This window comes from Idiotropiscis lumnitzeri, chromosome 9 (assembly GCF_059441095.1).
Source record: "Idiotropiscis lumnitzeri isolate Australia: NSW breed Sydney's pygmy pipehorse chromosome 9, RoL_Ilum_1.0, whole genome shotgun sequence".
Lineage (NCBI taxonomy): Eukaryota > Metazoa > Chordata > Actinopteri > Syngnathiformes > Syngnathidae > Idiotropiscis > Idiotropiscis lumnitzeri.
Genome location: NC_142399.1, coordinates 16,338,427 through 16,360,992, shown reverse-complemented (window position 1 = coordinate 16,360,992; position 22,566 = coordinate 16,338,427). Strand labels below are relative to the sequence as shown.

The 22,566-nt window shown below is 43.3% G+C and overlaps 1 protein-coding gene and 14 non-coding genes across 15 annotated transcripts; 14 read left to right on the top strand and 1 right to left on the bottom strand.

The window, feature by feature from the left end:
* Positions 1-397: 397 nt before the first annotated feature.
* trnal-aag (transfer RNA leucine (anticodon AAG)) lies at positions 398-479 on the top strand. The gene has a single exon. It is a non-coding gene; the product is annotated as a tRNA-Leu (tRNA).
* A 782-nt stretch (positions 480-1,261) lies between these two features.
* Positions 1,262-1,343, top strand: trnal-aag (transfer RNA leucine (anticodon AAG)). Its single transcript has one exon. It is a non-coding gene; the product is annotated as a tRNA-Leu (tRNA).
* A 757-nt stretch (positions 1,344-2,100) lies between these two features.
* On the top strand, positions 2,101-2,182 carry trnal-uag (transfer RNA leucine (anticodon UAG)). Its single transcript has one exon. It is a non-coding gene; the product is annotated as a tRNA-Leu (tRNA).
* Positions 2,183-2,965: 783 nt separating this feature from the next.
* Positions 2,966-3,047, top strand: trnal-aag (transfer RNA leucine (anticodon AAG)). Its single transcript has one exon. It is a non-coding gene; the product is annotated as a tRNA-Leu (tRNA).
* A 782-nt stretch (positions 3,048-3,829) lies between these two features.
* trnal-aag (transfer RNA leucine (anticodon AAG)) lies at positions 3,830-3,911 on the top strand. The gene has a single exon. It is a non-coding gene; the product is annotated as a tRNA-Leu (tRNA).
* Positions 3,912-4,668: 757 nt separating this feature from the next.
* trnal-uag (transfer RNA leucine (anticodon UAG)) lies at positions 4,669-4,750 on the top strand. Its single transcript has one exon. It is a non-coding gene; the product is annotated as a tRNA-Leu (tRNA).
* Positions 4,751-5,532: 782 nt separating this feature from the next.
* On the top strand, positions 5,533-5,614 carry trnal-aag (transfer RNA leucine (anticodon AAG)). The gene has a single exon. It is a non-coding gene; the product is annotated as a tRNA-Leu (tRNA).
* Positions 5,615-6,370: 756 nt separating this feature from the next.
* Positions 6,371-6,452, top strand: trnal-uag (transfer RNA leucine (anticodon UAG)). The gene has a single exon. It is a non-coding gene; the product is annotated as a tRNA-Leu (tRNA).
* A 783-nt stretch (positions 6,453-7,235) lies between these two features.
* On the top strand, positions 7,236-7,317 carry trnal-aag (transfer RNA leucine (anticodon AAG)). The gene has a single exon. It is a non-coding gene; the product is annotated as a tRNA-Leu (tRNA).
* A 782-nt stretch (positions 7,318-8,099) lies between these two features.
* Positions 8,100-8,181, top strand: trnal-aag (transfer RNA leucine (anticodon AAG)). The gene has a single exon. It is a non-coding gene; the product is annotated as a tRNA-Leu (tRNA).
* A 784-nt stretch (positions 8,182-8,965) lies between these two features.
* trnal-aag (transfer RNA leucine (anticodon AAG)) lies at positions 8,966-9,047 on the top strand. Its single transcript has one exon. It is a non-coding gene; the product is annotated as a tRNA-Leu (tRNA).
* A 1,620-nt stretch (positions 9,048-10,667) lies between these two features.
* Positions 10,668-10,749, top strand: trnal-uag (transfer RNA leucine (anticodon UAG)). The gene has a single exon. It is a non-coding gene; the product is annotated as a tRNA-Leu (tRNA).
* Positions 10,750-14,077: 3,328 nt separating this feature from the next.
* trnal-uag (transfer RNA leucine (anticodon UAG)) lies at positions 14,078-14,159 on the top strand. Its single transcript has one exon. It is a non-coding gene; the product is annotated as a tRNA-Leu (tRNA).
* Positions 14,160-14,944: 785 nt separating this feature from the next.
* On the top strand, positions 14,945-15,026 carry trnal-uag (transfer RNA leucine (anticodon UAG)). Its single transcript has one exon. It is a non-coding gene; the product is annotated as a tRNA-Leu (tRNA).
* A 3,301-nt stretch (positions 15,027-18,327) lies between these two features.
* prop1 (PROP paired-like homeobox 1) lies at positions 18,328-21,487 on the bottom strand. The gene is made up of 3 exons (XM_088305394.1): positions 21,374-21,487; positions 19,893-20,122; positions 18,328-18,862 (listed from the first exon to the last, which is right to left on the bottom strand). Exons 1-3 carry the CDS (start codon positions 21,462-21,464, stop codon positions 18,491-18,493), a joined length of 693 nt encoding a protein of 230 aa, XP_088161520.1. The 5' UTR covers positions 21,465-21,487; the 3' UTR covers positions 18,328-18,490.
* Positions 21,488-22,566: the final 1,079 nt, after the last annotated feature.

Below are 22,566 nucleotides of genomic sequence, written 5' to 3'. Positions count from 1 at the left end.
GATACCAAGAAGTCGGCCTTGGACAGCAGAGGATGGTCTCGATCCATCGACCTCTGGGTTATAGGCCCAGCACGCTTCCGCGGCACCACCCTGCTGTTCGGACGGCATGGTTCCTGTTGTTCACTCTTTCGGTCAAAGAGGAATTGGGTCGGACCTGCAGTTGATAAATCCCGAACTGTCTTCTCCATCCAGAATACGCACATTTGTGTGATGATTTAAATGCAGTTTCTGTGATGTGCAGGTTGACAGTTGAGTTTTGACTTTAGGAGTGAACCCTTCTGTACGCTGTCATTCACCTGCTCAGAGGTGTTTTTGTTTCCTCAACACACTTTACAAGCCTTCCAATGTAGCAGTGTTAATTTTCTTTCAAAATTCCAGTGCACCCAACTCAATTTATGGTAGTGTGGCCGAGCGGTCTAAGGCGCTGGATTAAGGCTCCAGTCTCAGTTGAGGCGTGGGTTCAAATCCCACCACTGCCAAGCAGAGTCCTGTGTAAGTAGTGTACTGCAGTGTAAGTTGTTTACTATTCACATACAACTTATACATACGGATAGCCAAGATTGTACGTTCCGTCACTCAATTCTTTCTGATCCACTGTACTCCTGTTCCTTCTGGAACTACATATACGTTTGACGATGGACCAGCTGGGTAAACTCAAATTTTTAGGTCTCCTCTCCGGTGCCTATCGTCTCTCTTTGTACATTGGTCAAATTGTATAAAGGCAGAATTTTCCACTGAAAAGAGATTGAAATGTGGAAACGGTCGCTTATCATGTGCAAGATCCGATTGAAAGAAACATCTTGTATCTCATCAAGATAATCACTTGGAAACATTTTTTGAACAAGATCTAAAGGGACGACCCAAGATGCTTTGGAATCGGCCTCAGATAGCAGAGAATGGTTTCGATCCATCGACCTCTGGGTTATGGGCCCAGCACGCTTCCGCTGCGCCACTCTGCTATCTCGGTCACATGGTTCTTGGTGTTCACTTTTTCGGTCAAACAGGAATTGGGTCGGACCTGCAGTTGATAAATTCCGAACTGTTGTCTCCATCCAGAATACGCACATTCGTGTGCTGATTTGAATGCCGTTTCTGGGATGTGCAGGTTTACAGTTGAGTTTTGATTTGAGGAGTTAACCCTTCTATACGCTGTCATTCAGCTGCTCAGAGGTGTTTTTGTTTCCTCAACACACTTTACAAGCCTTCCATTGTAGCAGTCTTAATTTTCTTTCAAAATTCCAGTTCACCCGACTCCATTTATGGTAGTGTGGCTGAGCGGTCTAAGGCGCTGGATTAAGGCTCCAGTCTCACTTGAGGCGTGGGTTCAAATCTCACCACTGCCAAGCAGAGTGCAGTTAAAGTAGTGTACTACAGTGTCAGGTGTTTACTATTCACATTCAACTTATACATACGGATAGCCAAGATTGTATGTTCTGTCATTCTATTCTTTCTAATCCACTGTACTCCTGTTCCTTCTGGAACTACATATACGTTTGACGATGGACCAGTTGGGTAAACTCAGATTTTTAGGTCTCCTCTCCGGTGTCTATCGTCTCTCTTTCTACATTGGTCAAATTGTATAAAGGTAGATTTTTCCACTGAAAAGAGATTGAACTGTGGAAACGGTCGCTTCTCATGTGCAAGATCAGATTGAAAGAAACATCTTGTATCTCACCAAGATTGGATAAATTTTTTGGACAACATTCAAAGGGATGATCCAAGACGCTTTGGAATCTGCCTCAGATAGCAGAGAATGGTTTCGATCCATCGACCTCTGGGTTATGGGCCCAGCACGCTTCCACTGCGCCACTCTGCTATTGGGAACGCAAGGTTCCTGTTGTTCACTTTTTAGGCCAAACAGTAATAGGGTCGGACCTGCAGTTGATAAAACCCGAACTGTCGTCTCCATCCAGAATACGCACATTCGTGTGCTGATTTGAAACCGTTTTTGTGATGTGTAGGTTGACAGTTGAGTTTTGACTTGAGGAGTTAACCCTTCTATACGCTGTCCTTCACCTGCCCAAAAGTGTTTGGGTTTACATGGGCGTTTGTCGAAGCCTTCATTCTTTTTGAAATTCCAATACGAAATTCTAGGCGTGCGGTAGTGTGGCCGAGCGGTCTAAGGCGCTGGATTTAGGCTCCAGTCTCACATGAGGCGTGGGTTCAAATCCCACCACTGCCAAGCTGAGTTCAGTTCAAGTAATGTACTGCAATTTGATGTTGTTGTATTTCAGATACAACTTATACATACGGAAAGACAAGATTGTATTTTCTCTCACTCTCCTCTATCTCATCCACTGTACTCTTGTGCCTTCTGGAACTACATATATGTGTGACTATGGACCAGGTGGGTAACCCTAGTTTTTGAGGTCTTCTCTCTGGTGCCTATAGTCTCTTGTTGTCCATGGTCAAAGTGAATAAAGGCAGATTTTTCCACTGAAAAGTGATTGAACTGTGGAAACCGTCGCTTACCATGCGCAAGATCCGATTGAAAGAAATATCTTGTATCTCATCAAGATAATCACTTGAAAAAGGTTTTTTTGAACAACATCCAAAGGTTAGATCTTAGATACCAAGAAGTCGGCCTTGGACAGCAGAGGATGGTCTCGATCCATCGACCCCTGGGTTATAGGCCCAGCACGCTTCCGCGGCACCACTCTGCTGTTCGGACGGCATGGTTCCTGTTGTTCACTCTTTCGGTCAAAGAGGAATTGGGTCGGACCTGCAGTTGATAAATCCCGAACTGTCTTCTCCATCCAGAATACGCACATTTGTGTGATGATTTAAATGCCGTTTCTGTGATGTGCAGGTTGACAGTTGAGTTTTGACTTTCGGAGTGAACCCTTCTGTACGCTGTCATTCACCTGCTCAGAGGTGTTTTTGTTTCCTCAACACACTTTACAAGCCTTCCAATGTAGCGGTGTTAATTTTCTTTCAAAATTCCAGTGCACCCAACTCAATTTATGGTAGTGTGGCCGAGCGGTCTAAGGCGCTGGATTAAGGCTCCAGTCTCAGTTGAGGCGTGGGTTCAAATCCCACCACTGCCAAGCAGAGTGCTTTTAAAGTAGTGTACTGCTGTGTAAGTTGTTTACTATTCACATACAACTTATACATACGGATAGCCAAGATTGTACGTTCCGTCACTCAATTCTTTCTGATCCACTGTACTCCTGTTCCTTCTGGAACTACATATACGTTTGACGATGGACCAGCTGGGTAAACTCAAATTTTTAGGTCTCCTCTCCGGTGCCTATCGTCTCTCTTTGTACATTGGTCAAATTGTATAAAGGTAGAATTTTCCACTGAAAAGAGATTGAAATGTGGAAACGGTCGCTTATCATGTGCAAGATCCGATTGAAAGAAACATCTTGTATCTCATCAAGATAATCACTTGGAAACATTTTTTGAACAAGATCCAAAGGGACGAACCAAGATGCTTTGGAATCGGCCTCAGATAGCAGAGAATGGTTTCGATCCATCGACCTCTGGGTTATGGGCCCAGCACGCTTCCGCTGCGCCACTCTGCTATCTCGGTCACATGGTTCTTGGTGTTCACTTTTTCGGTCAAACAGGAATTGGGTCGGACCTGCAGTTGATAAATTCCGAACTGTCGTCTCCATCCAGAATACGCACATTCGTGTGCTGATTTGAATGCCGTTTCTGGGATGTGCAGGTTTACAGTTGAGTTTTGATTTGAGGAGTTAACCCTTCTATACGCTGTCATTCAACTGCTCAGAGGTGTTTTTGTTTCCTCAACACACTTTACAAGCCTTCCATTGTAGCAGTCTTAATTTTCTTTCAAAATTCCAGTTCACCCGACTCCATTTATGGTAGTGTGGCTGAGCGGTCTAAGGCGCTGGATTAAGGCTCCAGTCTCAGTTGAGGCGTGGGTTCAAATCTCACCACTGCCAAGCAGAGTGCAGTTAAAGTAGTGTACTACAGTGTCAGGTGTTTACTATTCACATTCAACTTATACATACGGATAGCCAAGATTGTATGTTCTGTCATTCTATTCTTTCTAATCCACTGTACTCCTGTTCCTTCTGGAACTACATATACGTTTGACGATGTAGCAGCTGGGTAAACTCAGATTTTTAGGTCTCCTCTCCGGTGCCTATCGTCTCTCTTTCTACATTGGTCAAATTGTATAAAGGTAGATTTTTCCACTGAAAAGAGATTGAACTGTGGAAACGGTCGCTTATCATGTGCAAGATCAGATTGAAAGAAACATCTTGTATCTCACCAAGATTGGATAAATTTTTTGGACAACATTCAAAGGGATGATCCAAGATGCTTTGGAATCTGCCTCAGATAGCAGAGAATGGTTTCGATCCATCGACCTCTGGGTTATGGGCCCAGCACGCTTCCACTGCGCCACTCTGCTATTGGGATCGCAAGGTTCCTGTTGTTCACTTTTTCGGCCAAACAGTAATAGGGTCGGACCTGCAGTTGATAAAACCCGAACTGTCGTCTCCATCCAGAATACGCACATTCGTGTGCTGATTTGAAACCGTTTTTGTGATGTGTAGGTTGACAGTTGAGTTTTGACTTGAGGAGTTAACCCTTCTATACGCTGTCCTTCACCTGCCCAAAAGTGTTTGGGTTTACATGGGCGTTTGTCGAAGCCTTCATTCTTTTTGAAATTCCAATACGAAATGCTAGGCGTGCGGTAGTGTGGCCCAGCGGTCTAAGGCGCTGGATTTAGGCTCCAGTCTCACATGAGGCGTGGGTTCAAATCCCACCACTGCCAAGCTGAGTTCAGTTCAAGTAATGTACTGCAATTTGATGTAGTTGTATTTCAGATACAACTTATACATACGGAAAGACAAGATTGTATTTTCTCTCACTCTCCTCTTTCTCATCCACTGTACTCTTGTGCCTTCTGGAACTACATATATGTTTGACTATGGACCAGGTGGGTAACCCTAGTTTTTGAGGTCTTCTCTCTGGTGCCTATAGTCTCTTGTTGTCCATGGTCAAAGTGAATAAAGGCAGATTTTTCCACTGAAAAGTGATTGAACTGTGGAAACCGTCGCTAACCATGCGCAAGATCCGATTGAAAGAAATATCTTGTATCTCATCAAGATAATCACTTGAAAAAGGTTTTTTTGAACAACATCCAAGGTTAGATCTTAGATACCAAGAAGTCGGCCTTGGACAGCAGAGGATGGTCTCGATCCATCGACCTCTGGGTTATAGGCCCAGCACGCTTCCGCGGCACCACCCTGCTGTTCGGACGGCATGGTTCCTGTTGTTCACTCTTTCGGTCAAAGAGGAATTGGGTCGGACCTGCAGTTGATAAATCCCGAACTGTCTTCTCCATCCAGAATACGCACATTTGTGTGATGATTTAAATGCAGTTTCTGTGATGTGCAGGTTGACAGTTGAGTTTTGACTTTAGGAGTGAACCCTTCTGTACGCTGTCATTCACCTGCTCAGAGGTGTTTTTGTTTCCTCAACACACTTTACAAGCCTTCCAATGTAGCGGTGTTAATTTTCTTTCAAAATTCCAGTGCACCCAACTCCATTTATGGTAGTGTGGCCGAGCGGTCTAAGGCGCTGGATTAAGGCTCCAGTCTCATTTGAGGCGTGGGTTCAAATCCCACCACTGCCAAGCAGAGTGCTGTTAAAGTAGTGTACTGCAGTGTAAGTTGTTTACTATTCACATACAACTTATACATACGGATAGCCAAGATTATATGTTCTGTCATTCTATTCCACTGTACTCCTGTTCCTTCTGGAACTACATATACGTTTGACGATGGACCAGCTGGGTAAACTCAAATTTTTAGGTCTCCTCTCCGGTGCCTATCGTCTCTCTTTGTACATTGGTCAAATTGTATAAAGGCAGAATTTTCCACTGAAAAGAGATTGAAATGTGGAAACGGTCGCTTATCATGTGCAAGATCCGATTGAAAGAAACATCTTGTATCTCATCAAGATAATCACTTGGAAACATTTTTTGAACAAGATCCAAAGGGACGACCCAAGATGCTTTGGAATCGGCCTCAGATAGCAGAGAATGGTTTCGATCCATCGACCTCTGGGTTATGGGCCCAGCACGCTTCCGCTGCGCCACTCTGCTATCTCGGTCACATGGTTCTTGGTGTTCACTTTTTCGGTCAAACAGGAATTGGGTCGGACCTGCAGTTGATAAATTCCGAACTGTCGTCTCCATCCAGAATACGCACATTCGTGTGCTGATTTGAATGCCGTTTCTGGGATGTGCAGGTTTACAGCTGAGTTTTGATTTGAGGAGTTAACCCTTCTATACGCTGTCCTTCACCTGCCCAAAAGTGTTTGGGTTTACATGGGCGTTTGTCGAAGCCTTCATTCTTTTTGAAATTCCAATACGAAATGCTAGGCGTGCGGTAGTGTGGCCGAGCGGTCTAAGGCGCTGGATTTAGGCTCCAGTCTCACATGAGGCGTGGGTTCAAATCCCACCACTGCCAAGCTGAGTTCAGTTCAAGTAATATACTGCAATTTGATGTTGTTGTATTTCAGATACAACTTAGACATACGGAAAGACAAGATTGTATTTTCTCTCACTCTCCTCTATCTCATCCACTGTACTCTTGTGCCTTCTGGAACTACATATATGTTTGACTATGGACCAGGTGGGTAACCCTAGTTTTTGAGGTCTTCTCTCTGGTGCCTATAGTCTCTTGTTGTCCATGGTCAAAGTGAATAAAGGCAGATTTTTCCACTGAAAAGTGATTGAACTGTGGAAACCGTCGCTTACCATGCGCAAGATCCGATTGAAAGAAATATCTTGTATCTCATCAAGATAATCACTTGAAAAAGGTTTTTTTGAACAACTTCCAAAGGCTAGATCTTAGATACCAAGAAGTCGGCCTTGGACAGCAGACGATGGTCTCGATCCATCGACCTCTGGGTTATAGGCCCAGCACGCTTCCGCGGCACCACTCTGCTGTTCGGACGGCATGGTTCCTGTTGTTCACTCTTTCGGTCAAAGAGGAATTGGGTCAGACCTGCAGTTGATAAATCCCGAACTGTCTTCTCCATCCAGAATACGCACATTTGTGTGATGATTTAAATGCCGTTTCTGTGATGTGCAGGTTGACAGTTGAGTTTTGACTTTAGGAGTGAACCCTTCTGTACGCTGTCATTCACCTGCTCAGAGGTGTTTTTGTTTCCTCAACACACTTTACAAGCCTTCCAATGTAGCGGTGTTAATTTTCTTTCAAAATTCCAGTGCACCCAACTCCATTTATGGTAGTGTGGCCGAGCGGTCTAAGGCGCTGGATTAAGGCTCCAGTCTCAGTTGAGGCGTGGGTTCAAATCCCACCACTGCCAAGCAGAGTTCTGTTAAAGTAGTGTACTGCAGTGTAAGTTGTTTACTATTCACATACAACTTATACATACGGATAGCCAAGATTGTACGTTCCGTCACTCAATTCTTTCTGATCCACTGTACTCCTGTTCCTTCTGGAACGACAGATACGTTTGACGATGGACCAGCTGGGTAATCTCAGATTTTTAGGTCTCCTCTCCGGTGCCTATCGTCTCTCTTTCTACATTGGTCAAATTGTATAAAGGTAGATTTTTCCACTGAAAGAGATTGAACTGTGGAAACGGTCGCTTATCATGTGCAAGATCAGATTGAAAGAAACATCTTGTATCTCATCAAGACAATCCACTTGGAAACATTTTTTGAACAAGACCCGAAGGGACGACCCAAGATGCTTTGGAATCGGCCTCAGATAGCAGAAAATGGTTTCGATCCATCGACCTCTGGGTTATGGGCCCAGCACGCTTCCGCTGCGCCACTCTGCTATCTCGGTCACATGGTTCTTGGTGTTCACTTTTTCGGTCAAACAGGAATTGGGTCGGACCTGCAGTTGATAAATTCCGAACTGTCGTCCCCATCCAGAATACGCACATTCGTGTGCTGATTTGAATGCCGTTTCTGGGATGTGCAGGTTTACAGTTGAGTTTTGATTTGAGGAGTTAACCCTTCTATACGCTGTCATTCAGCTGCTCAGAGGTGTTTTTGTTTCCTCAACACACTTTACAAGCCTTCCATTGTAGCAGTCTTAATTTTCTTTCAAAATTCCAGTTCACCCGACTCCATTTATGGTAGTGTGGCCGAGCGGTCTAAGGCGCTGGATTAAGGCTCCAGTCTCAGTTGAGGCGTGGGTTCAAATCCCACCACTGCCAAGCAGAGTGCTGTTAAAGTAGTGCACTGCAGTTTAAGTTGTTTACTGTTCACATACAACTTATACATACGGATAGCCAAGATTGTACGTTCCGTCACACAATTCTTTCTAATCCACTGTACTCGTGTTCCTTCTGGAACTACATATACGTTTGACGATGGACCAGCTGGGTAAACTCAGATTTTTAGGTCTCCTCTCCGGTGCCTATCGTCTCTCTTTGTACATTGGTCAAATTGTATAAAGGCAGATTTTTCCAGTGAAAAGAGATTGAAATGTGGAAACGGTCGCTTATCATGTGCAAGATCCGATTGAAAGAAATATCTTGTATCTCATCAAGATAATCACTTGAAAAAGGTTTTTTTGAACAACATCCAAAGGTTAGATCTTAGATACCAAGAAGTCGGCCTTGGACAGCAGACGATGGTCTCGATCCATCGACCTCTGGGTTATAGGTCCAGCACGCTTCCGCGGCACCACTCTGCTGTTCGGACGGCATGGTTCCTGTTGTTCACTCTTTCGGTCAAAGAGGAATTGGGTCAGACCTGCAGTTGATAAATCCCGAACTGTCTTCTCCATCCAGAATACGCACATTTGTGTGATGATTTAAATGCCGTTTCTGTGATGTGCATGTTGACAGTTGAGTTTTGACTTTAGGAGTGAACCCTTCTGTACGCTGTCATTCACCTGCTCAGAGGTGTTTTTGTATCCTCAACACACTTTACAAGCCTTCCAATGTAGCGGTGTTAATTTTCTTTCAAAATTCCAGTGCACCCAACTCCATTTATGGTAGTGTGGCCGAGCGGTCTAAGGCGCTGGATTAAGGCTCCAGTCTCAGTTGAGGCGTGGGTTCAAATCCCACCACTGCCAAGCAGAGTGCTGTTAAAGTAGTGTACTGCTGTGTAAGTTGTTTACTATTCACATACAACTTATACATACGGATAGCCAAGATTGTACGTTCCGTCCCTCAATACTTTCTGATCCACTGTACTCCTGTTCCTTCTGGAACTACATATACGTTTGACGATGGACCAGCTGGGTAAACTCAGATTTTTATGTCTCCTCTCCGGTGCCTATCGTCTCTCTTTGTACATTGGTCAAATTGTATAAAGGCAGATTTTTCCAGTGAAAAGAGATTGAAATGTGGAAACGGTCGCTTATCATGTGCAAGATCCGATTGAAAGAAACATCTTGTATCTCATCAAGATAATCACTTGGAAACATTTTTTGAACAAGATCCAAAGGGACGACCCAAGATGCTTTGGAATCGGCCTCAGATAGCAGAGAATGGTTTCGATCCATCGACCTCTGGGTTCTGGGCCCAGCACGCTTCCGCTGCGCCACTCTGCTATCTCGGTCAAATGGTTCTTGGTGTTCACTTTTTCGGTCAAACAGGAATTGGGTCGGACCTGCAGTTGATAAATTCCGAACTGTCGTCTCCATCCAGAATACGCACATTCGTGTGCTGATTTGAATGCCGTTTCTGGGATGTGCAGGTTTACAGTTGAGTTTTGATTTGAGGAGTTAACCCTTCTATACGCTGTCATTCAGCTGCTCAGAAATGTCTTTGTTTCCTCAACACACTTTACAAGCCTTCCATTGTAGCAGTCTTAATTTTCTTTCAAAATTCCAGTTCACCCGACTCCATTTATGGTGGTGTGGCTGAGCGGTCTAAGGCGCTGGATTAAGGCTCCAGTCTCAGTTGAGGCGAGGGTTCAAATCTCACCACTGCCAAGCAGAGTGCAGTTAAAGTAGTGTACTACAGTGTCAGGTGTTTGCTATTCACTTTCATCTTATACATACGGATAGCCAAGATTGTATGTTCTGTCATTCTATTCTTTCTAATCCACTGTACTCCTGTTCCTTCTGGAACTACAGATACGTTTGACGATGGACCAGCTGGGTAAACTCAGATTTTTAGGTCTCTCTCCGGTGCCTATCGTCTCTCTTTCTACATTGGTCAAATTGTATAAAGGTAGATTTTTCCACTGAAAAGAGATTGAACTGTGGAAACGGTCGCTTCTCATGTGCAAGATCAGATTGAAAGAAACATCTTGTATCTCACCAAGATTGGATAAATTTTTTGGACAACATTCAAAGGGATGATCCAAGATGCTTTGGAATCTGCTTTAGATAGCAGAGAATGGTTTCGATCCATCGACCTCTGGGTTATGGGCCCAGCACGCTTCCACTGCGCCACTCTGCTATTGGGATCGCAAGGTTCCTTTTGTTCACTTTTTCGGCCAAACAGTAATAGGGTCGGACCTGCAGTTGATAAAACCCGAACTGTCGTCTCCATCCAGAATACGCACATTCGTGTGCTGATTTGAAACCGTTTTTGTGATGTGTAGGTTGACAGTTGAGTTTTGACTTGAGGAGTGAACCCTTCTGTATGCTGTCCTTCACCTGCCCAAAAGTGTTTGGGTTTACATGGGCGTTTGTCGAAGCCTTCATTCCTTTTGAAATTCCAATACGAAATGCTAGGCGTGCGGTAGTGTGGCCGAGCGGTCTAAGGCGCTGGATTTAGCCTCCAGTCTCACATGAGGCGTGGGTTCAAATCCCACCACTGCCAAGCTGAGTTCAGTTCAAGTAATGTACTGCAATTTGATGTTGTTGTATTTCAGATACAACGTATACATACGGAAAGACAAGATTGTATTTTCTCTCACTCTCCTCTTTCTCATCCACTGTACTCTTGTGCCTTCTGGAACTACATATATGTTTGACTATGGACCAGGTGGGTAACCCTAGTTTTTGAGGTCTTCTCTCTGGTGCCTATAGTCTCTTGTTGTCCATGGTCAAAGTGAATAAAGGCAGATTTTTCCACTGAAAAGTGATTGAACTGTGGAAACCGTCGGTTACCATGCGCAAGATCCGATTGAAAGAAATATCTTGTATCTCATCAAGATAATCACTTGAAAAAGGTTTTTTTGAACAACATCCAAAGGTTAGATCTTAGATCCCAGGAAGTCGGCCTTGGACTGCAGAGGATGGTCTCGATCCATCGACCTCTGGGTTATAGGGCCAACACGCTTCCGCGGCACCACTCTGCTGTTCGGACGGCATTGTTCCTGTTGTTCACTCTTTCGGTCAAAGAGGAATTGGGTCGGACCTGCAGTTGATAAATCCCGAACTGTCTTCTCCATCCAGAATACGCACATTTGTGTGATGATTTAAATGCCGTTTCTGTGATGTGCAGGTTCACAGTTGAGTTTTGACTTTAGGAGTGAACCCTTCTGTACGCTGTCATTCACCTGCTCAGAGGTGTTTTTGTTTCCTCAACACACTTTACAAGCCTTCCAATGTAGCGATCTTAATTTTCTTTCAAAATTCCAGTGCACCCAACTCAATTTATGGTAGTGTGGCCGAGCGGTCAAAGGCGCTGGATTAAGGCTCCAGTCTCAGTTGAGGCCTGGTTTCAAATCCCACCACTGCCAAGCAGAGTGCTGTTAAAGTAGTGTACTGCAGTGTAAGTTGTTTACTATTCACATACAACTTATACATACGGATAGCCAAGATTGTACGTTCCGTCACACAATTCTTTCTAATCCACTGTACTCGTGTTCCTTCTGGAACTACATATACGTTTGACGATGGACCAGCTGGGTAAACTCTGATTTTTAGGTCTCCTCTCCGGTGCCTATCGTCTCTCTTTGTACATTGGTCAAATTGTATAAAGGCAGATTTTTCCACTGAAAAGAGATTGAAATGTGGAAACGGTCGCTTATCATGTGCAAGATCCGATTGAAAGAAAGATCTTGTATCTCATCAAGATAATCACTTGGAAACATTTTTTGAACAAGATCCAAAGGGACGACCCAAGATGCTTTGGAATCGGCCTCAGATAGCAGAGAATGGTTTCGATCGATCGACCTCTGGGTTATGGGCCCAGCACGCTTCCGCTGCGCCACTTTGCTATCTCGATCACATGGTTCTTGGTGTTCACTTTTTCGGTCAAACAGGAATTGGGTCGGACCTGCAGTTGATAAAACCCGAACTGTCGTCTCCATCCAGAATACGCGCATTCGTGTGCTGATTTGAATGCCGTTTTTGTGATGTGCAGGTTGACAGTTGAGTTTTGACTTGAGGAGTGAACCCTTATATATGCTGTCATTCAGCTGCTCAGAGGTGTTTGGGTTTACCTGTTCGGTTGTCGAAGCATTCATTCTTTTAAAAATAACAATACGAAATCCTCAGTGTGTGGTAGTGTGGCCGAGCGGTCTAAGGCGCTGGATTTAAGCTCCAGTCTCACTTGAGTCGTGGATTCAAATCCCACCACTGCCAGGCTGAGTTCAGTGGAAGTAATGTACTTTAATTTTGTGTTGCTGCTTTTCAGGTGCAATTCATACATACGGAGAGGCAAGATTGTACATACTGTCACTCTATTCTTTCTCATACATTGTACTCTTGGGCCTTCTTGAACTACATATGTTTGACTATGGACCAGGTGGGTAACGTCAGATTTTGAGGACTTCTCTCCGGTGCCGATCGTCTCTCTTTGTACATTGGTCAAACTGAATAAAGGCAGATTTTTCCACTGAAAAGAGATTGAACTGCGGAAACCATCGCTTACCATGCGCAAGATCCAATTGAAAGAAACATCTTGTATCTCATCAAGATAATCACTTGAAAAAGGTTTTTTTGAACAACATCCAAAAGTTTGATCTTAGACACCAAGGAGTCGGCCTTGGAGAGCAGAGGATGGTCTCGATCCATCGACCTCTGGGTTATAGGCCCAGCACGCTTCCGCGGCACCACTCTGCTGTTCGGACGGCATGGTTCCTGTTGTTCACTCTTTCGGTCAAAGAGGAATTGGGTCAGACCTGCAGTTGATAAATCCCGAACTGTCTTCTCCATCCAGAATACGCACATTTGTGTGATGATTTAAATGCCGTTTCTGTGATGTGCAGGTTGACAGTTGAGTTTTGACTTGAGGAGTGAACCCTTCTGTACGCTGTCATTCACCTGCTCAGAGGTGTTTTTGTTTCCTCAACACACTTTACAAGCCTTCCAATGTAGCAGTCTTAATTTTCTTTCAAAATTCCAGTTCACCCGACTCCATATATGGTAGTGTGGCTGAGCGGTCTTCGGCGCTGGATGAAGGCTCCAGTCTCAGTTGAGGCGTGGGTTCAAAGCTCACCACTGCCAAGCAGAGTGCAGTTAAAGTAGTGTACTGCAGTGTTAGGTGTTTACTGTTCACATATGGATAGCCAAGATTGTACCTTCTGTCACTCTATTCTTTCTAATCCACTGTACTCCTGTTCCTTCTGGAACTACATATACGTTTGACGATGGACCAGCTGGGTAAACTCAGATTTTGAGGTCTCCTGTCCGGTACCTATCGTCTCTCTTTGTACATTGGTCAAATTGAAGAAAGGCACATTTTCCCACAAAAATGTGTTTGAACTGTGGAAATGGTCGCTTATCATGTGCAAGATCCGATTGAATGAAACATCTTGTATCTCATCAAGATAATCACTTGGAAATATTTTTTGAACAACAACCGAAGGGATGTCTCAAGATGCTTCGGAGTCTGCCTCAGATAGCAGAGAATGGTTTCGATCCATCGACCTCTGGGTTATGGGCCCAGCACGCTTCCGCTGCGCCACTCTGCTATCTCGATCACATGGTTCTTGGTGTTCACTTTTTTGGTCAAACAGGAATTGGGTCGGACCTGCAGTTGATAAATTCCGAACTGTCGTCTTCATCCAGAATACGCACATTCGTGTGCTGATTTGAATGCCGTTTCTGTGATGTGCAGGTTCACAGATGAGTTTTGACTTGAGGAGTGAACCCTTCTACATGCTGTCCTTCACCTGCCCAAAAGTGTTTGGGTTTACATGGGCGTTTGTCGAAGCCTTCATTCCTTTTGAAATTCCAATACGAAATGCTAGGCGTGCGGTTGTGTGGCCGAGCGGTCTAAGGCGCTGGATTTAGGCTCCAGTCTCACATGAGGCGTGGGTTCGAATCCCACCACTGCCAAGCTGAGTTCAGTTCAAGTACTGTACTGCAATTTGATGTTGTTGTATTTCAGATACAACTTATACATACGGAAAGACAAGGTTGTATTTTCTCTCACTCTCCTCTTTCTCATCCACTGTACTCTTGTGCCTTCTGGAACTACATATATGTTTGACTATGGACCAGGTGGGTAACCCTAGTTTTTGAGGTCTTCTCTCTGGTGCCTATAGTCTCTTGTTGTCCATGGTCAAAGTGAATAAAGGCAGATTTTTCCACTTAAAAGTGATTGAACTGTGGAAACCGTCGCTTACCATGCGCAAGATCCGATTGAAAGAAACATCTTGTATCTCATCAAGATAATCGCTTGAAAAAAGTTTTTTTGAACAACATCCAAAGGTTAGATCTTAGATACCAAGAAGTCGGCCTCAGACAGCAGAGAATGGTTTCGATCCATCGACCTCCGGGTTATTGGCCCAGCACGCTTCCGCGGTACCACTCTGCTGTTCGGACGGCATGGTTCTTGTTGTTCACTTTTTCGGTCAAAGAGGAATTGGGTCGGACCTGCACTTGATAAATCCCGAACTGTTTTCTCCATCCAGAATATGCACATTTGTGTGATGATTTAAATGCCGTTTCTGTGATGTGCAGGTTGACAGTTGAGTTTTGACTTTAGGAGTGAACCCTTCTGTACGCTGTCATTCACCTGCTCAGAGGTGTTTTTGTTTCCTCAACACACTTTACATGCCTTCCAATGTATAGCAGTCTTAATTTTCTTTCAAAATTCCAGCTCACCCAACTCCATTTATGGTAGTGTGGCTGAGCGGTCTAAGGCGCTGGATTTAGGCTCCAGTCTCAGTTGAGGCGTGGGTTCAAATCCCACCACTGCCAAGCAGAGTGCTGTTAAAGTAGTGTACTGCAGTGTAAGGTGTTTCCTATTCACATACAACTTACACATACGGATAGCCAAGATTGTACGTTCCGTCACTCTATTCTTTCTAATCCACTGTACTCCTGTTCCTTCTGGAACTACATATACGTTTAACGATGGACCATCTGGGTAAACTCAGATTTTGAGGTCTCCTGTCCGGTGCCTATCGTCTCTCTTTGTACATTGGTCAAATTGAATAAAGGCACATTTTCCCACTGAAATGTGATTGAACTGTGGAAATGGTCGCTTATCATGTGCAAGATCCGATTGAAAGAAACATCTTGTATCTCATCAAGATAGTCACTTGGAAATATTTTTTGAACAACAACCGAAGGTAAGGGATGACCCAAGATGTTTCGGAATCGGCCTCAGATAGCAGAGAATGGTTTCAATCCGGTCTAAGGCGCTGGATTAAGCCTCCAGTCTCAGTTGAGGCATGGGTTCAAATCTCACCACTGCCAAGCTGAGTTCAGTTCAAGTAATGTACTGCAATTTGATGTTGTTGTATTTCAGATACAACTTATACATACGGAAAGACAAGATTGTATTTTCTCTCACTCTCCTCTATCTCATCCACTGTACTCTTGTGCCTTCTGGAACTACATATATGTTTGACTATGGACCAGGTGGGTAACCCCAGTTTTTGAGGTCTTCTCTCCGGTGCCTATAGTCTCTTGTTGTCCATGGTCAAAGTGAATAAAGGCAGATTTTTCCACTGAAAAGTGATTGAACTGTGGAAACCGTCGCTTATCATGTGCAAGATCCGATTGAAAGAAACATCTTGTATCTCATCAAGATAGTCACTTGGAAATATTTTTTGAACAACAACCGAAGGGATGACCCAAGATGCTTCGGAATCGGCCTCAGATAGCAGAGAATGGTTTCGATCCGGTCTAAGGCGCTGGATTAAGCCTCCAGTCTCAGTTGAGGCATGGGTTCAAATCTCACCACTGCCAAGCGGAGTGCAGTTAAAGTAATATACTGCAGTGTCAGTTGTTTACTATTCACATACAGCTTATACATACGGATAGCCAAGATTGTATGTTCTGTCACTCTATTCCTTCTAATCCACTGTACTCCAAACATCCAAAGGGTAGATCTTAGACACCAAGGAATCGGCCTTGGATAGCAAAGGATGGTCTCGATCCATCGACCTCTGGGTTACGGGCCCAGCACGCTTCCGCTGCGCCACTCTGCGCTTTGGACCGCCTGGTTCCTGTTGTTCACTTTTTCGGTCAAACAGGAATTGGGTCGGACCTATCGTTGATAAATCCCGAACTGTCTTCTCCATCCAGAATACGCACATTCGTGTGCTGATTTGAATGCCGTTTCTGTGATGTGCAGGTTGACAGTTGAGTTTTGACTTGAGGAATGAACCCTTCTATACACTGTCATTCACCTGCTCAAAGTTGTTTTGGTTTCCTCAACACACTACAAGCCTTCCAATGTAGCAGGCTTAATTTTCTTTCAAAATTCCAGTGCACCCAACACCATTTATGGTTGTGTGGCCGAGCAGTCTCAGCGCTGGATTAAGGCTTCAGTCTCGGTTGAGGCGTGGGTTCAAGTCCCACCACTGCCAAGCACAGTGCCGTTTAAGTAGTGTAATGCAGTGAAATGTGTTCACTTTTCACAAACAACTTGTGCATACGGGAAGACAATATTTTACATTCTGTCACCCTTTTTATTCTTATTCACTGTACTCTTGTTCCTTCTGAAACTACATACACTTTTGACGATGGACCTGCTGGGGTTACCTTAGATTTTGAGGTCTTTTCTCTGCTGCCTATCGTCTCTCCTTGTCCATGGTTAAAGTGAAAAAAGGCAGATTTTTTCCAATGAAGTCATTGAACTCGAGAAACGGTCGGTTCCCACAGTCAAGATGCAATTGAAAGAGACATGTTGTGTCTCGTCAAGATAATCACTTGGATTTTTTTTTTAACAACATCCAAAGGGATAACCAAAGATGCTTTCGAATCTGCCTCAGATCGCACAGAATGGCTTCGATCCATCGACGCTGGGTTACGGGCCCAGCACGCTTCCGCTGCGCCACTCAGCTGTCTGGATAGCATGGTTCCTGTTGTTCACTTTTTCGGTCAAGCAGGAATTGGGTCGGACCTGCAGTTGAAAAATCCCGAACTGTCTTCTCCATCAGAATACGCACATTCGTGTGCTGATTTGAATGCCGTTTCTGTGATGTGCAGGTTGACAGATGAGTTTTGACTTGAGGTGTTAACCCTTCTATATGCTGTCCTTCACCTGCCCAAAAGTGTTTGGGTTTACCTGTTCGGTTGTCGAAGCCTTCATTCTTTTCTAAATTCCAATACTTGATCCTTGGTGTGCGGTAGTGTGGCCGAGCGGTCTAAGGTGCTGGATTTAGGCTCCAGTCTCACTTGAGGCGTGCCAAGCCAAGCTGAGTTCAGTAAAAGTAATGTGCAATTTGGTGTTGTGGTTTTTCAGCTACAATTAATACATACGGATAGGCAACATTGTACATTCTGTCACTCTATTCTTTTTAATCCACTGTACTCTTGGTCCTTCTGGAACTACATATATGTTTGACTAGGGACCAGATGGGTAACCTCAGATTTTGAGGTCTTCTCTCCGGTGCCTATCGTCTCTTGTTGTCCATGTTCAAAGTGAATAAAGGCAGATTTTTCCAGTGAAAAGTGATTGAAATGTGGAAACGGTCGCTTACCATGCGCAAGATCCGATTGAAAGAAACATCTTGTATCTCATCAAGATAATCACTTGGAAATATTTTTTTGAACAACAACCAAAGGGAGGACCTAAGATGCCAAGGAACCCACCTCAAATAGCAGAGAATGGTTTCGATCCATCGACCTCTGGGTTATGGGCCCAGCACGCTTCCGCTGCGCCACTCTGCTGTCTGGATTGTATGGTTACTGTGATAAATCCCGAACTGTCTTCTCCATCAGAATACGCACATTCGTGTGCTGATTTGAATGCCGTTTCTGTGATGTGCAGGTTGACAGTTGAGTTTTGACTTGAGGAGTTAACCCTTCAAAAACATGCATTGCAGGTTGATTGGACACTCTAAATTGCCCCTAGTTTTGAGTGTGAGAGTGTATGGTTGCTGGCAACCAGTTCTGGGTTTCCCCCGCCTACTGCCCAAAGACAGCTGGGATTGGCTTCCGTGGCTCTAGGGAGGAGAAACGGTACAGAAAATGGATAGATGGATACGCATTTTGTGTGCTAAATGAGCTTTTATAGTTGGTGAGTAAAAAAAGTCCTCTTGTGTAATAATGCTAAATTGTTTTTTATTTGGGATTTGAAACTGAACATTTATAATTAATACAAGTCCGAAATTAAACGGTACGAGAGCATACATGCATACAAGCGTAATAGCATTTGACACTTGCATTCAAGGACACTTGCTAAATCCTGACTGAGGACTCAACAATGCTCAGCTCCAGTGAGAGGAGGGTTCCAGGTGCTGCATTGATGTCAAAGAGAACATGGTTGAGGTTAGGTTGCTCCTGACGTGGCTGTACCATTCTTCATGCTGCTGCTGAGAGGTCCCCGGTGGCGTGATGGAGGGACACGGACACGGGTTGACCGGACCTTGAGGATGGTGGGGGTACACTCTGGCAGGCAGCACCGCAGCGACGTGGGGAATGTGGGCCAGGGGCTGGCCATAGTACTGCCGGGCCATGGATGGTGCGACGTGCATGCTGCCCAGCAGTCCCCTGTGGCCTGACACCACACCCGCTGGGCGCACATTTTGGGAGACCCTCTCGTGCTTGCGCAGTTTGGCTCTTCTGTTCTGAAACCACACCTGTTGACATGTCGACAAGATGTTGATGGTCTAGCAAACAAGAAGCACCGAATGTAACCAAGCCATCATCCTTGCCCAAAGACAGCTGGCATCGGCTCCAGTGCCCACCGCGACCCTTGTGAGGAGAAGCGGTATAGCTAATGAATGGATGGATGCCCAATTTCAAATTTCATCAAAGCTTGGTGCCTTGAAATTTGGAGTTCATTCAACTTATTATTATTATTATTATTATTATTATTATTAATTACAGTGCATCATGTGTTTTCAATTCAGCATACTCAGCCAAAAAACTAAAGAAAAATAGAAAAACAATTTGGGAAGATCAGACCAAATAAAAGTCTAAATTGCATACGTTATAGCAAAGGAGATGACCGAAAACTAGGCTGGAATGTGCGCACTAGCTGGCGAGATAACAAAAGGCATCCCGCAAAGCTTTTCTAGTGAAAAATCTGAGGCACTGTCACATGGTAAAGAAAGCAGGACTCACTTTGGGCTAGCAGTTTGTGGACTGGCCCTGGCTCCCTTGCATGAGCTAGGGCCAGCCCCATAAGAAGAAACTGGTTTCAGCAATATTAGAAATCGTTTATAAAGTATTGTTCCTGGTGGAAATCAGCAATATGTCTTAAATGTAAGTGCTCATCAGAATTCAGAAGGCCTTGTTTTTACGTGATAATGGGAACAAGTGAATACTGTACACAGTAAAAACTCAGGGGTCCTGGCAGTGTCCCACCAGATTTCCAATTTGTCTGTCATGTTTCATATTGAATTCTGAGAACATAAACATATCCAAGTGTAATGTATCCAGCTCATATACTGTCGTTGGATGACGCATCACTTGATACTGTATGATAAAGATGTTTCGATAAATAAAGTTATGGGAGCAGCGAACACTTTCATAATTATTGGACATTTCAAGTGTAAGTGAGAAAGATACAACAAAGTTGAATGAGTGCACCTCAGGCACACGAAACCTCATTTTGGTGTAGTAAACCTGACAAGTCGGCTAGTCTGTATAGCCCCTAGCGTGTACCTGAATCCGAGCCTCATTGAGCTTGGTGATTCGGGCCAGCTCCTCTCTATAGTAGATATCAGGATACTGGTTCTGTCCAAAGGCCATCTCCAGATGTTCCAGCTGCTTGTGGCTGAAGGTAGTACGGAGGCGTCTTCTCACTGGAGATTGAAAGGCTCGGCTGCGCCGGCTAACACCGACAGCCCCAGATGTTTCACACAATGGCCCCTTGCTCAATGAATCTCCAATATCTGCTTTCAGGATGGACATAGAGGGTGAGGTTTTGTACCTTTACTTGTACGTCAAGACAATTCTTCAGCTCCTGTTTCATGATTTCTTTGCGTTCCACTGGTTGGCATCACGCAAAAAGCATGACTTAACTCGTTAGCTCAATGATGACTTTCGATAAAAGGTTAATTAACCAGAATTCATGGTTCCCACTGCCATGAAGCAATATGAGAGCCAGAGAGCTTTTGAACGCAGACACAGGATCGTGAGAAAGAGATACCAAAAACCGAGGGATTTCATGCAGATTATTGGCACAAATGCCAGCAAAGGGACTAATTTGCTAGAGTGGGGTCTGAGCTAACACCTTGTCACACAATAAAGGCCAATTTGAGTGGTCTATTTGTCTCTGCCTCTAACTTGCATCTATGCACCATAGAGACATAATTGTTCATTTTGTATGAATATCGGCCATTTGGAAATTGGGCATACCATTTACAGCGGTTTTACACAAGCGACACTGGTCTCATTATTTATTACACACACACATAATCCTATACCATTAACTTGTGTCCTTAAATAGGTATGAAATGAAATGTAAAATGAAAAGTAAATCATGAGTTTTACAAAAATGCTTAGCTGAGCAATGCAAGTGGTGCAAGGAATTCACATGGATATATTTTATACACAACCTAAAGTCAAGGTTAGTTTTGTGAGACACATACGTGTAAAATCTGTCACTATATATATATATATATATATATATATATATATATATATATATATATATATATATATATAATGTCTACATATTGGATGTGCTGTATTTCTTTGACATATAAATGTATGCATTAATCACTGACAAATTCATGTAGATGTATTGTAAGTTTGTGGAAAAATATCTTCTTCTTTGGACTATGTCGCGCCCCACTCCACTTCATGTTAAGGAGTGTGTACGTAAAAAAAAAAAAAAACTATTAAAAATGTGCTGAAAACCTAAATACCTTGGAGGACACATAATGGCATTATTATTTTACTGATAAATGATCCCTGAATAATAAATAAGTAAAATAAAAAAATGGATCTCACTAATGGTACACATTCTTTTTTAGATCCCACTAATTGTACACATTATTGATTCAGTCAATTCTATTCTGCATCATATGGGGTCTGTACTTCAATAAAATTCAATTAGTGGAACTCAATTGATAAAGTAGGTCTTTGTTCCAAATGGTACAAGAAGAATTACATGAATAAATATGGCTTCGCAAACTTACCTGCAGTGGAGCTGACAGTGGCCATATTAGAGTCCACGTCAGCACAGTCCTGGTGGCTTCTCGCATCCCTTGTTACCTTGACTTGGGCCATCTCTGCAGTGGTCACTGGGATAGTAAGCGCTATCTGGTCATCCAACACTCACACACGGCTTACTGCCAGTAACCAAGGAGTCACGTGTGTCTTTACCTTTGTCTTGGTGGGTGTGAATGAGAGACTAGGACAACTATGATAGGACTCAGGGTGGGTGAAATTAAACATTGTGATTTTGGGGTTCCTGTATGCTTGTGCATGACAACTTCATACAGTTTTCTCACGTGCTATTTTTCAATCAGAAGGCGAGCATTCTTCTTGTTGGCAGATTACTGGGGTCATGCAGTGATAATAAATCTAGAGTAAATATTGAGTAATCAAATGGCATTTGACAGCTGCCTGATATAGTGTGCAAGGATATTATATTGCTGTTGCAATTATGGCCCCGCGGGGGGTGGCGATAAAGACAAAAGATGAGCAGTTTAACAGTTTAGAGTTTCTTTGAAAGGAAGGCGACCTTAACTTCACCAAAACATGCAGGACAAGACCACCACATCAGTAAAGTGGATGATCACATAATCCTTTCTTTGGTGAAGAAAATGCCTTTATAAACTTCAACAGAAGTTAATAATACCAAAAAAAAAACCAACCCTAAAAATAAATAAATACATAAATAAATAAATAAATAACTGAAAGAAGCATTCACTTGTTTTCCGTCTGGGTTGCTGGCAACAATTGCAGGGCAAAGGAAACTCTGGAAATGGGTTATAATAGTTTTAGATTTTTAATTATATTTAGTTTTCATTTGGACTTTTGTTTTTTAAATTTAGATCAAATTAGTTCTGAGAGCAAATTTGTTTGTTTTTGTTAGTTTATATTTTTTTAATGTTTTGTTTTTGTTTACTTATATTACTTGTCGTGTTAGTTTTGTGCAAGATTATATGTATATATATATATATATATATATACTACATTCAAAATGACACATGACAGCTGATATTGATTGACAAAGATGAAAATGAAGGATTTTTTTTTCTACATTTTGTTTTAATCAGTTTGTGTAATGAGCTTTCAGTTATTTATTCCTTCTTTTTAAAATAATTTCTGTTTTGTATTATTTTGTTAAGATTTTTTGAATTTTTGTTATTTTGTTAGTTGTTTT